This window comes from Leptinotarsa decemlineata, unplaced genomic scaffold (assembly GCF_025532065.1).
Source record: "Leptinotarsa decemlineata unplaced genomic scaffold, Ldec_3_MD MMD2_tig00003348_RagTag_RagTag, whole genome shotgun sequence".
Classification (NCBI taxonomy): domain Eukaryota; kingdom Metazoa; phylum Arthropoda; class Insecta; order Coleoptera; family Chrysomelidae; genus Leptinotarsa; species Leptinotarsa decemlineata.
In genome coordinates this window covers 3,549,795-3,563,435 of record NW_027412588.1, presented here as the reverse complement: position 1 = coordinate 3,563,435, position 13,641 = coordinate 3,549,795, and the positions used below count along the sequence as shown (strand labels likewise).

Here is a 13,641-nt window from a genome sequence, read left to right as displayed (position 1 = left end):
ACTCACGAATGAAGAGGTAAATCAGAAGTTTATTATACATTAGGAAGTAAATATTGAAGTTTTGATGTTTTTTTTTAATAACTTTCAGCTTTCACATCCAAGTACATGAAAGTATCGAATAGAAAACAAATGGATTATATATAAACTATCAGTTCAAATTTAGGGCTATTTTCTCTCTAATGACATTATAAACGTAGTGGCAAGAATCGTTGTAATTTCGTATATCCCCTATATAGGGCCCCTGATTTCATTGTATTTTGGAACATCATACGATACGAAATTTTGTGAAAAGTATCGATATTCGATGATATCGACAGACATATATCGAATATCGTACATGAAACAATGGATACCTACAAATATCGTATCTATTACTCTTCCCTACTTCGTGCACCACTGTCAGTAGTCCAGTAGTGTCACAATTACTATTCTGTGGTTTTGGTAGTGGTAGTGGTAGTGCCCCTTCGCTATAAACAGCAAAAAGTATACAACGCAGCAGCTGCTGCCTCTTTATTGTTTCGTCGGGTGGCGCTCTCTTGCGGTAACGGTTTCAAATCTCCTGGTTACTAGTCGGGTTTTTTCGAACCATATTTCTGATGAGTCTGTGACCATAGTCTAAATATACGTGGCTTTTAAACTCGTCTGTCAAAAAAAGATAGTTTTTGATGACGTTTTAAATTTCATGCAGCCGTCAAGTCAATCTTTCAAGTCTCTGTGCAAAACATGGCAAACGTTTATAACTCAATTTTAGCACAAGCTACAGAAACTGTTGCTGAAAAGGCGAAAAATGTCACTGAAAGAACTCCTGGTACCCCTGAAGGAATGGCTGTAGCTTATGGAAGTCTTGTGATAATGGCTTTATTGCCCATATTCTTTGGTTCCTATAGATCTGTTGTCTACCATAAGGAAAATGTATGAACCATATTTTTGCCACTATTTTATTTCTAAATGTTAAATATGTTTCAGAAACCGGAGAAAATGACGAAGAAAGATGCAGCAATATTTCCAATTATGGCTTCATGTGCCCTTTTTGCACTCTATATAGTCTTCAAATTATTTTCAAAGGAGTATATCAATCTATTATTGACGGGATACTTCTTTTTCCTAGGAGTCTTAGCCCTCACTCATTTACTAAGGTAACCCAATAATTAAAAGTAGATAACAGGTTCATAAAAGTATTAGGATTGAATTTACTTATGACATTTAACACTATCTGCAGTAGACTCGTGCAGCAATCTTAATTATGTTTACAAGTTACAAAATTCATATTTTTCATTATTTACTACTAAAATGTATAACTTGTACACATACGTATTATGAGTATGCATTTTGTATAAGATAATATATATGCTCTTGCAGGAGTGTTTCCATTGAAAATTAATGATTAACTTCTTATTTTGACTGATGACTGAGTGCCTGAATTCATCCTTATATACCAGAACAAATGGTTATGTTGAAAATAGAAAGTACCTAAAGTGGATTTACAACTTATTCTTTCAACGGTGGCCTTGGTAAATGTTCGTTTTTTGGCACACACTATTTTTTGAAAAATTTTCAATTAGATTCATGTATTTTTATCCGCCGATCACGATTCTGAAGTTGAAACTTGATGATTTGGTTTATTCTCGGAGATACATCATGAAAAAGTAATCAAGTATTTGTAATAAAATTTGTAAAATGATTTTCTTTTTTATGAAATAGAAATATAAGGAATGCCACCTTCTTTGATCTCTTTGTCCTCTCTACGTGTGTTTCACCAACAAAGTTGGCGTTTTCAGGCAATGAAGAAAACTGATGATCCTAGTTGCAGGAAGATGTCATTCAGTATATTATTTAGAACATGATTCCCTAAAAATGGTGAAATAGAAGTTTTCATTGTGTGAAAACATTTGAAATGGGTAAATAAGAGTCAGCTGGCATGTGATTGTGGAAAGAATTTATCATTTCACAATATTTTATTACCAAAAGTTAGCTCTTAAAGTAGTCAACTTTTTTATTTATCAGCTGACAAAAATATCGGTCTAATTTTCAAGACTATTATGTGCCAGAAAAAACAACATTTACCATACCCTTCATTTCATCACAAATAACAAACTAAATAACCAAACACTTCATTGAAGTGTTTGGATGAAATTTTAGTGTGATGTTGATCTAAGTGAAGGCAAAGAAAATTGTTACAATTTTATGTATACTCTACACAAGTTATAGATGTTAAATTAAGAAAATGATATCACAAAAGAATCACAAAAATCTTCTCTTTGACAACAGGTTGAGGATTGAGTACCACTGTCATTGATTTTTTTAAAATTATTTTTTTAATAAAAATCAGGAAACATTCCCAGATCGGCTATTTTGAATCAAACTTTACTACTCGTATATCGATTTATGACTTCAAATGATACATGGAAGCATTTAGTGGCCTAAATCAGTAAACCCTGATTTATTAAAAAGATATCACGAAAAGTTTTTTTTTTCGGAAAGTACTTTCAGAAGAAATATTTTGTTTTATCATTGGATAAAAGTATTCGTGCCATTTGATATTGGAAAAATCAAATCTATTATGAAAGTAATTTCAAAAGAGTTTTTTATTTTATCATAAAATGGAATATTTGTGCCATTTGAAATTAGAAATGGCAAAATTTCTATGTAAGTTTAATAAGATAATAGTTTAAAACATACCATATAAGCTGCCTTAGATGCTTTTCAAAATGAAAAAACTATGAAAAAAAGGCAAAATGTATGGAAGTTTAATTAATAAGATAATATACATACCATAGAAGCACCCACAAATGCTTTCAAGATTAAAAACGCTATGTAACAACTAATTTCAAATCATTTCTAGCCCACTTGTCAGTAAATTGGTACCAGCTGCAATACCAAACATTCCATTCCATATAACATTCAAACAAGGAGAAGGTGAAGCTGCTCAATATATTATCGACTACAGGTTTTCAACTTATGATGTAGTTTCTCTAGCTGCATGCTCTCTTGTTGGGGCTTGGTACTTAGTTCAGAAACACTGGGTAGCAAATAATCTTTTTGGATTGGCATTCTCTGTAAATGCTGTTGAATTACTGCACCTCAATAATGTTGTTACGGGCTGTATTTTACTGTGTGGATTGTTCTTCTACGATATTTTTTGGGTCTTTGGAACAGATGTAATGGTTACTGTAGCAAAAAGTTTTGAAGCACCTATCAAACGTGAGTATGAATAAATAAAATTGACAAGAAAAATAGGATTATCAATATCATAAAAGCATTTTGTGTAAAAATATATTGAAAAACTATTGTAATAATGATCATCTACATTGGAACTACCTAATATACATACAGTTGAAAAACGTTTAAAAAATCACCTCAGAAGTGCAACGAGAAGAGAACATAGGCTTCTCTACTCACAAGGGAATTTACAGAAATGGAAATGCACACAAATTGTTATATTTGTGCCATGTGCCGGTGTATGCATTTTGAAACTCTCTTGGCTGGTACCATGTGATATAGGAAGAGACAAATCCTACAATGGATTGGAGGTTGGCATTAAGTGTCCACAATATGTACACTCTAAAATAGATTTCAAAAGACCAACAAAATATTCTACCATCTTAGAGTTGTCTACCTTCAAATATTTCAACAGGACTCTACTTTTCTTCAATGTTCCCAATATTGTTTGAAATGTGCCATATTTCCCAAGTTCATTATTTACACTTTCAAAATGAATTGTTACAGTTACAGATACTGTAAATAAGTTTAGTCATTTACTCCCTCAATTTCTCTAATATGTTTTACTTCAAGTTAATTTTAAATAATCTACCACACATTTACATTCCACCTGTAAGGTAATCCACTTTGTGCATTTAAAAAAAATCATTATTTTCTGTAAATTGTGAATTCATGTTTGTCAAGAAAAAAATATGGGAATAAAATCTCAAATGAAATGAAGGAAAATGTCCAATTCACAATATTGAGCATATATGAAGAACTAGAAAATTAATAATTCAAAATAAAATCGCAAAATATTCATCTCTCCCAACTACCTATACCATAGGTAGTTGGGAGAGATATTTATGCGAGATACCTCACAGAGGTTAGTTTCGAAGATGTTTCTCGTTCATCAAGCAGTAGGTATTAACTCGCATCAGTGCAGGAAAAATCTGTTTCAAGCATCAAAGTATCTGAGACTCGATTAATTTTAATGCAGACTGTATGTATGAAAGAGATAGCTTATTGATTAGTAATAGCTCCATCTCGTGAACAAACCCTCAACCGGAAAAGAAACATCCGAATGACCCTTTTCAAAATTTATTTATTTATTCAACGGGTACCCCCCAATTTTTATACATTATATTAACCTTGGAAAGTTAACTATTCTTGTATCTATATATCTAATAAATCAACCTACATAAAGAAAATTAAAATAAAATAGTCTTATAAATCTATACCACGTAGAGTATATGATGTGCTGTTGATTGTTATCAAATAAAGTCAGAGAGGATGACGATTCTTATTTGGTAACACGAAAAGTCCAGAGCTTTTAGGAAGGTTTCAATGTTTCAGCAGGAATTTATAGAGACCGGTTATTTGACCATTCTATCTGTGATTGTAACTTAACTGACAAGCGTTATCTTAATTTTTTGGAAAGTATGTGAAAAAAATATGTGGTTTCACCATAATGGGGCAACACCATTTTCCTAACAATTGGTCTGCAATTTCTCCACTTTTTTATCACATTCATCAAAATGAGTTTTTACATATTTTCATGAATAATGGGAAAATAGTAAAATCAAAAGAATTTATTTATATGTTGATCAGACAGTAGCCTGGTGATTAGTGATTTCACTCATGAGAAAACCACTATTGTAAAGCTGGTTTTATCTCAATTCTTACCTGTACTAGGAATCCGTTATAAGGTAAGACCTTGTTCGGTTTGCAAATTCTCCACTTGTTTTTTTTACATTCATCAAAATGAGTAAGTTCAACAACTGATATGTCTTACTGGAGTTAAAAGAAAACAGAACAGAATCACAGTAATCAAAGACTGGTTTTTTCCATCTCCTGAAGTCGCCAACTTGGTTGGTGAAACGTGCGTTGAGAAGATTATTGCATTTCTGGTGATCAAGAAAAGTGGTTGTTTTTAGTTTTATTTTACGCCAGAAGTTCCACTTCTACTTGTTGAAAACAATTTTGAGATAAATAAAATGGACTCATCATTATCATTCAAAAAATTTAATAGGTTCACTATTCTAGCTTTATACATATTTCCATGTCTTGTCTACATCAAAATGATTCATAAATTGCAACAATGAATATGTGACTACAAAATACGACAATCTCCTCATGCCACAGTATCGTCTAATAATCATCTATAAGTGTTATGACTGTGCCTGTATGGCTCTTCAATCATCTACCACCATATATGAGAAACCTGCATATAAATAATATAAGAATAAAGCTTTTCTTATTAGTGCTACATTCATCATAATGAAGTATTGAGCAAATAAACTGAGTGATGAAGACCTGCGTCTAATGGCCAATAACAGTAACAGTCTGAATAATACAGGTAAGGAGGCAATTGCGCCGGTGCCCCCCTCCAATTTATGCCTATGCCCTGAACCAAATTCTATAGCCGCCACTGGTCAAACTGAAATTATTTGTAATTGTACAGAAATTTTGAGACGTGTGATGTTGGTAATGTATGTTTTTAAAAGTACTCATTGAATGGCATAGGAACATAAAAAATGAACCCCAGAAATGTGAGTTTTTGCGAATTTCAAATTTATGTTCTACCTAAACTTTGACTGTATTAATCTGAGTTAGCTTGTATAATCGAAATTGAACAAGATAACTCCAGCTAATTGTGAGTTTTCATCGGCTGGAAATGATACAAATAAAATAATCATTGTAAAATATGTATTTTTTTACAGTTGTCTTTCCACAAGATCTTCTCCAGAATGGCATGTCGGCAAATAACTTTGCGATGTTAGGATTAGGCGACATTGTTATTCCTGGTATTTTCATTGCTCTTCTTTTGAGATTCGATCACAGCTTGAAGAGGCAAACCAAGACTTACTTTCATGCTTCCGTTATTGCTTATTTTCTGGGATTGATGGCGACGATTTTCGTTATGCACGTATTCAAACATGCACAGCCTGCTCTTTTGTACTTAGTTCCTGCCTGCATTGGAACACCACTTGGATTAGCTCTTCTAAAAGGAGATTTAACTGCAATGTTCAAGTAAGTTGAAAATTTTGTGTAAACGGTGAAAATTTCATCTGGCAAAGCTTCTAGAAACAAAATGATTGCTAAAGCAACTAGTTTTTTTAGAATAAAATGTTCTATCAAGTTATTTCTCATATCCCTGAGAAATAACTTGACATAAAATATCCCTTTTCAGCTTCCTACTTCTCTCTCTCTCTATATATATATATATATATATATATATATATATATATATATAATATATTTATGTATTTATTTATTTATTTATTTATATATATATATATATATATATATATATATATATATATATAATATATTTATGTATTTATTTATTTATTTATATATATATATATATATATATATATATATATATATATATATATATTTATTTATGTATTTATTTATATATATATATAACATAAAATATCCTCATTTTGTGTATTGTATCTTTATGAACAAATTTTCAGCTATTCATTTATAGTCAAATGCTTTATTGTCGTAAAAGTGTTTAAAAGTAAAATAAGATTGTTTTGGTTCTTGAGCAAAACCAACACTTTTATGACAATAATGCATTTTTGACTATAAATGAATAGATGAAAATTTGTTCATAAAGATACAATACACAAAATGAGGATAGTTATGATTACATAAAAGTATCAATACAATAAAAAATGTGAAAAATAAATATAAAATAAACATTTTTTAAAAAGTTCCATTAAAATACTTGCTCAAACTACAATAGGGTCTATCAGTGAGAGAATCGTCACTACTTTTTTAAATTGTAATATGCTTAGGTGTGCAGATCTACTATTCAATGGTAAGTGGTTAAATAATTTACCCTCCATTATATTGTATCAAATCTTCAATTAAATTCGAGGAGGAAATTGGGAGTCTGAAACTATACTTACTACTGCGAAGGTCATGAGGCGTGGAACCAAAGTCAAAACTTTGATTTTTGTTTGTAAATCAGACAAACTATCCAGAATAAACAGTCCAATGACTGGTAACAAAATTTTCTGCTACCAGAATAGATAATATTTTTACGAACATTGATGAAGCACAGAGCTCTGCCAGTACATATGAACCTTGTTTATCAGATCATAAATGTATAAGTTTTCAATATAAAAATAGTTGCATTTCTGTTGGGAACAATATTCTAATGAGACATAGAGTAATAAATACAAATAATATTAATAACTACAAACTAATTTTGTCAAACCGTGATTGGAAAGAATTTTATCAAACTAACAATACTGAGGTGATGTGCAGCATTTTGTCAAATAACATTATTAATAGCTATGAAGCAGCTTTTCCCATCAGAGAAATAAAGAAATTTGAGAAACCAAGAATAAAATACACTAAAAATGACCCCTCTATGAGGGAAATATATAGGGAAATGAAGAAGCGGTATAGACTAGCAATTAAGACTGAAAAAATATCACACAACTCACGCCTAATCATGAATGCAAAAATAAGCAAAGAATGGCATGGTCACTCATAAAACCTAGTATGATCACTTCTCCTAACCCCCAAATATTGCTGGATGACTTCAATAATTACTTTTGTAACATTGACAAGGAAATTGTCCAAAAATTAGAGTCTAATGGCGATACATATATCGAATCAATACAGAATAACAGTGTAGCATTTTCATTTTACTTAACTCCGGTAACAGAATTAGAGATAATTACCGTGATTGACAGATTAAGCAAATCAAAGTCAAGAAATATATAGGGGCTAAATAGCGACTCACTGAAATTTGCAAAAGACGAATTAATCAGCCCCATAACGTTTTTCATCAATACCTGTTTTGCAGAAGGTGTTTTTCCAGAGATTCTTAAACTATCCAAAGTTATACCGATTTTTAAAAAGGGTAACAAAAATAATATCAGTAATTACCGACCCATCTCCCTAGTCCTATTCTATCAAAATTGCTTGAATTGGCTTATAAAATCAGACTGATCAACTTTTTAAAGAGAAAAAATGTACTGAACCCTAAACAACATGGATTTCGTGAGGGAAAGTCTACTATAACTGCATTTGTAGATATGATTATTCACATCACAGATGAATTTGAGAAAGGAAATGTGACACTAGCATCTTTTTTGGACCTTTCCAAAGCTTTTGATTGTGTGTCACATGATATTCTTTTAATCAAATTGGAAAGTTATGGTGTCAGAGGAAATGCTTTTTCATTCATTCAGAGTTACCTTACAGGAAGATATCAGTGTACCTCCTCAAACGGAAAGGTATCATCCAAAATGGAAATTACATGGGGGGTTCCCCAGGGTTCAATCTTAGGTCCCATACTATTTATTATTTATGTTAATGACATAAATCATTTCTTATCGTCAAAACATGTTGAATATGCTGATGATACCACATTACTAGTTTCAATGAGAAACTATGATCAGAATATTGAATCATACACCCTCAAAAGTGCTCAGGAATATTTCACGAATGTAAGATTGTGTCTAAATAATGATAAAACAAAAACGTTACTCTTTACTCTGAATTACAACTTAACCCTGGAGGACAATTTGCCGGTAAAATGCCTGGGACTAACATTAGATTGTAAGCTGACATGGGAGGCTCACATAACCAATCTGAGAAATAAATTAGCTAACTCCATCTATCTCTTAAGAAATATCAGAGATATTGTAAATGAAAGTGTTGTTCTCACAGCCTGCCACGGTCTCTTTCACAGTACCATGTCCTACGGAATTCTCTTATGGGGTGGATCGGCACATGTTGATAAAATTCTCATAATGCAAAAAAGGGCAATAAGAGTAATAACAAATTCAAAACTTGATGAAAGTTGTCGTCCACTATTCAAAAAACTAGGTATATTGACTGTGACTAATCAATTCATTTATGAATGCTTACTTTTTGCCAAGAAAAACATTTCCAGTTATACTGTTCAAAATAAATATAATACCAGATATAAATCCGTTATAGTGCCGTATATTCGCTTATCCAAGAATCTCAACTCTTTCAGATTTCTGTCTATTAAATATTACAATATGATACCAAACGAGTGAAAGGAACTAGTCCTAGTTAAATTTGCTAAAAGGGTAAAAAGTTTTCTTAAAGAAAATGTGTTTTATAAAAGTGAAGAGTTCATACACTTCTTTAATGGAACATGACTAAGTAACAGTAATGTATTATAACTAAGTTCTCCTACTATTTTACATAGGTTATTTTTGTATATATATATATATATATATATATATATATATATATATATATATATATATATATAAATATATATATATATATATATATATATATATATAACTTTATTTTACATTTTAAATAGCTTAAAATTTGTTTCTGCAAGTACAAAATTTTCCTTTTACTATTTTTTTGACGACTGTATACAATTTTTTAATTGTCACACAAGAGAATAAACTCTACTCTACTCTACTATTGAGAGTGAAAAGATTTCTACAGAACTCTCTAGACTTGGCTTGGCACAAACATATCATAGCCCTTTTCTGCAGTATCATCACAGAAGAAAGAAGGGTTGCATTGCATGCTCCCCAAAATGGTATTCCATATAGTGTATCAGATTCAATTAGTGCATGGTAAACGGTTTTCGCATGTGTGGAAACCGAGCTTATTAGAACTTTTCTCACTGAATAACATCTGGAGGCAATCTTACTCTTCAGTTGTCTGACATTTTCATCAAATTGGAACTTATTGTCAATGAAAACAACAAGAAATTTATTATTTAAATCATTTTGTAACATATCATTGTCTATTGTTCATCAAACAAGCATTTGAACGATAATATTATTTGTTTTTGAAACATTAAATTAACGTCTCACCAACTTTTTCCCTTTTCTAAATCTGATGTTACTTTTTCATGTAACTCAGATGAGGTTTTTTCTTTCCACAATATTATCATCGTATCATCTGCAAAGTGAAACTGCCAGAAAGATCAGTCATACTGATGTCATTGATATATAATAGAAACAGAACCGGACCTAACACAGAACCCTGTGGTACACTATAATTGCTCTGCTCTCATCTGATTTCGTCCGAAAAGATATGATTCAAACTAATTGTATGTCGCCACTTCACAGCAGTTTCAATGAAGTTTTTCTAGTAATATTTCATGTATAATGCAAAAAATCGTTCTGGTTACATCACCAGCATTTATTACTGAATAAACTTTAAATATTGAAGAGAAAACTGCATCATATGTATCATTTTTTGTCTGGAACCCAAACTAATTGTGGCTCAAACTATTGTGCAAGTTCAAGAATTCATTCAAGCTTTTTTTGGCTAACTTCTCAATAATATCAGCTGGGGTTGATATTAGTGAAATGAGAGGAATATTGTGATTTATCCATTTTCATGTTTTAACCATTTCACTTATCAAACACTTCCAATAATACATTGTGAAATGACAAAAATGAATATGTGTGATTGATGACTTGTTTATTTTATGGTAATTCATGATCACATAATGAAATGAATAAAAACACTTCTGTCTAATAACCACTGGTAGATTTTATTTATACGACCGGTTTCGGGTTTGACTCCATTGTTAAGTATAAAACTTGATAATGGGGTCAAACCCGAAACCAGTCATATAAATAAAATCTACCAGTGGTAATTGTACAAAAGTGTTTTTATTCATTTCATTAAAACAAAAATCAATCATATTCGGACATTGTGGTCTCCTAGTCAGTCCAGAGATAATTCTAATAGAACCTATCGTAGTTTGAACGACTGAACAATCTCCCATGCTTACTTATGGTATGTTTTTTGGTGATTCTGAAAGAATAAAACACGTTACTGTTTCATGTTCAGATAATCTAGATTCTAGACAGAATAACTGCATGACACATTTTGCTTATCTAAATTACTACAAATATAATCAATGTGTGAAGCAGAAAATCGAGAAACGCGCGTGTCTGGACCAACATGCATACTCAAGTCAAATGATAAAAGTAAATTTTTTTTTAGTGACTCATTCGCCAGAGATTCATAGTCATTATAGGTTTTTAAATTTTTCTTTTTGAGAGCAGGAACAGTTTGAACCTACTGAAAAATCGTTACTGATATGGAAAAAGTTCAAGTTATTCTCTTGATTTTTTCCTAGGATGATGTTTGAAGCATTTTTTGCAATGCTATGAGTATTGAGCTTTTCACCCTTGAACCTAGTAATCTCCAAGAAAGAGGTATATCTTCGGCATAGCAGTTTAACTTATTAACATATTCATTTAGTCCGATATTCAATTAATGATTAAGTTCATCAACGCTGTAATTCTTTCCATAGGATATTTACTCAACCTGAAATCATTTGACCCTGCCAAAACTGTAATATAATAATGTAAGATGAATTTTTTGATAGATTCAAAATATCAATATCTTTAAATACATATTCAAATAATGTTTCTGGTTTGACAGTAGATTGCCGAGTTAATTTATCTCTATATTTTTTAGTCGACATATTTCCAAAACCATATCCAAAGTCATCACATTAAATAAGGATTTGGTTTTTCAGAATGCCCTGATTTACATAGAATTCGTTTGAAGCTGCCCTTTTTTCCTTATGTCGGCATCTGTTAATCTACGACTTTTTCTTGAAACTTCACTTGAGGTTGCATACTTCAATTTCTCTCTAACTTTTCCTGCTGAATAACTTTTCGTCCTTGTGTCTTCTTGAAGAGCTAGGTCCTGGTTGGAATTAAATATTGCATTTTGAATTTTGAATCATTTCTGATTTCAGTAAAAAAATGTGTTGTCTCACATTCTCGATTTTTTTATATTAACTAATGTTCTGAGAGAATTTCTGATGATATTAGCATTTCTTTATTGATTTTGTTGAGTTCACTAAAATCTAAATCCTAAGTTGAATCAGTATCAAATCGTATCTTTCCAAGGTAAGTTTTGTCAGTTCATGTCTTGTCCCACATTCTCAATTTCTTTTATATTAACTAGTGTTCTAAGAGATTTTTTGTTGATATTAGCATTTCTTTGTTAATTTCGATGAGTTCACTAAAATCTAAATCTGAAGTTGAATCAGTATCAAATCGTATTTTTCCAAGGTAAGTTTTGTCAGTTCGCGTTCATGGTTTTATATCTTTTTTATAATTTCTTTCTCTAATCTGGCACCTTCATCTTGAAAATCGATTAAAGCTTTTTTCAGTCTTCTTATGTAGACATCTTCTTTGTTCTTTCTTATTAGTCAGTGGGCTATGCTTGAAGACTGGCAGTAAACAAATCTAAAGAAATGAACTTTAAACGTTCAAGCCAGTCTCGAATATACCTACACAGTAGGTTGAATGAGCATAATAAAAATTTGGGCACTCTTTGCTTTTACAACATTTGAAATGAATAGTCATTTTGAGTTTTTGTCTGACTATACGAACTAGATAATTTTTGAATTTATAATGGTTTCTCTACAGAAATTGGTAATCAATCCTTTTAAGAATAACACCGCCGTCAATCTTGTCCCATGGACAATTCTCTTAATAGAATTTCATCCCTTTTGTTTTTTATACGGTTATATTTTCCGCGTTTTTGTATCAAAGTTCACCTTTTATTTTGAACAATAAATTATTATGCACTTTGCTTAAGTCTGCAGATAATTTTGATGCACTAAATTTGATAATGTGTTTAGTGAGAAATACGAACAATACCAACATTTTTGTGATGAATTTACCTACTGAATTTTATCAAATATCTGGAGAAAAATTACTCAATCACTGTTTGGTGTATATCACAGCCAGTATCGTATATCCACTGTTTGAAACACATCAATTCTGTCACAATGACATTGAAAATATCTAACATCTGGGTGACAGGTCTCATTCATTCTATTTGAAATACAGTCGGGTTACTTTGATACATGTCAACGAAATTGGATTAATAATGATAATTTTTCATGTTCAGCCAGGATGTTCAACATTGACAGTATTAATAACCTTCGATTTAAATTCCCTACGATATCTTAATTGTAGCAAAAACAGAACCTATTATGTTAAGAGTGGTATTTCAGCAGTGGTATTTTGGCAGAAAGCCAAAAAATATAATTTTCAATAAATATTTATTGCATGGAGCACCTACTTGTTTGTTTGCGAGAGCTATTTTGGATTTACAAATGATGTTTTACACAGGTACGAAGATTCAACTGAAGAGAAAACCGAAGAAAAGAAAAATGAAGACAAGCAAACAAAGCAAGAGGCCAAGAAAGTTAAATAAATTTGTCAGAAAACAACATATTTGAAATCTTCCAAGTTTTTTGATGTCCTAAATAATTTTTTGCACAAAGACTGAATCTAAAGTTCATATTCCACTTTGAGAAAAAATATATATTGGTTGTATTTGTCTGAAAAAATGTTCGGTGCAAATCATATTGTTTTTAAAGTTATTTATGATTATGTTTTCTATTAAAATCCTTTTTTGTAA

General features: G+C 31.0%; 1 protein-coding gene across 1 annotated transcript; it reads left to right on the top strand.

Moving 5' to 3' along the window:
* The first annotated feature begins 665 nt into the window (after positions 1–665).
* Spp (Signal peptide peptidase) lies at positions 666–13,641 on the top strand. Its single transcript, XM_023162146.2, has 5 exons — positions 666–912; positions 967–1,136; positions 2,843–3,201; positions 5,922–6,231; positions 13,350–13,641. Exons 1-5 carry the CDS (start codon positions 724–726, stop codon positions 13,432–13,434), a joined length of 1,113 nt encoding a protein of 370 aa, XP_023017914.2. The 5' UTR covers positions 666–723; the 3' UTR covers positions 13,435–13,641.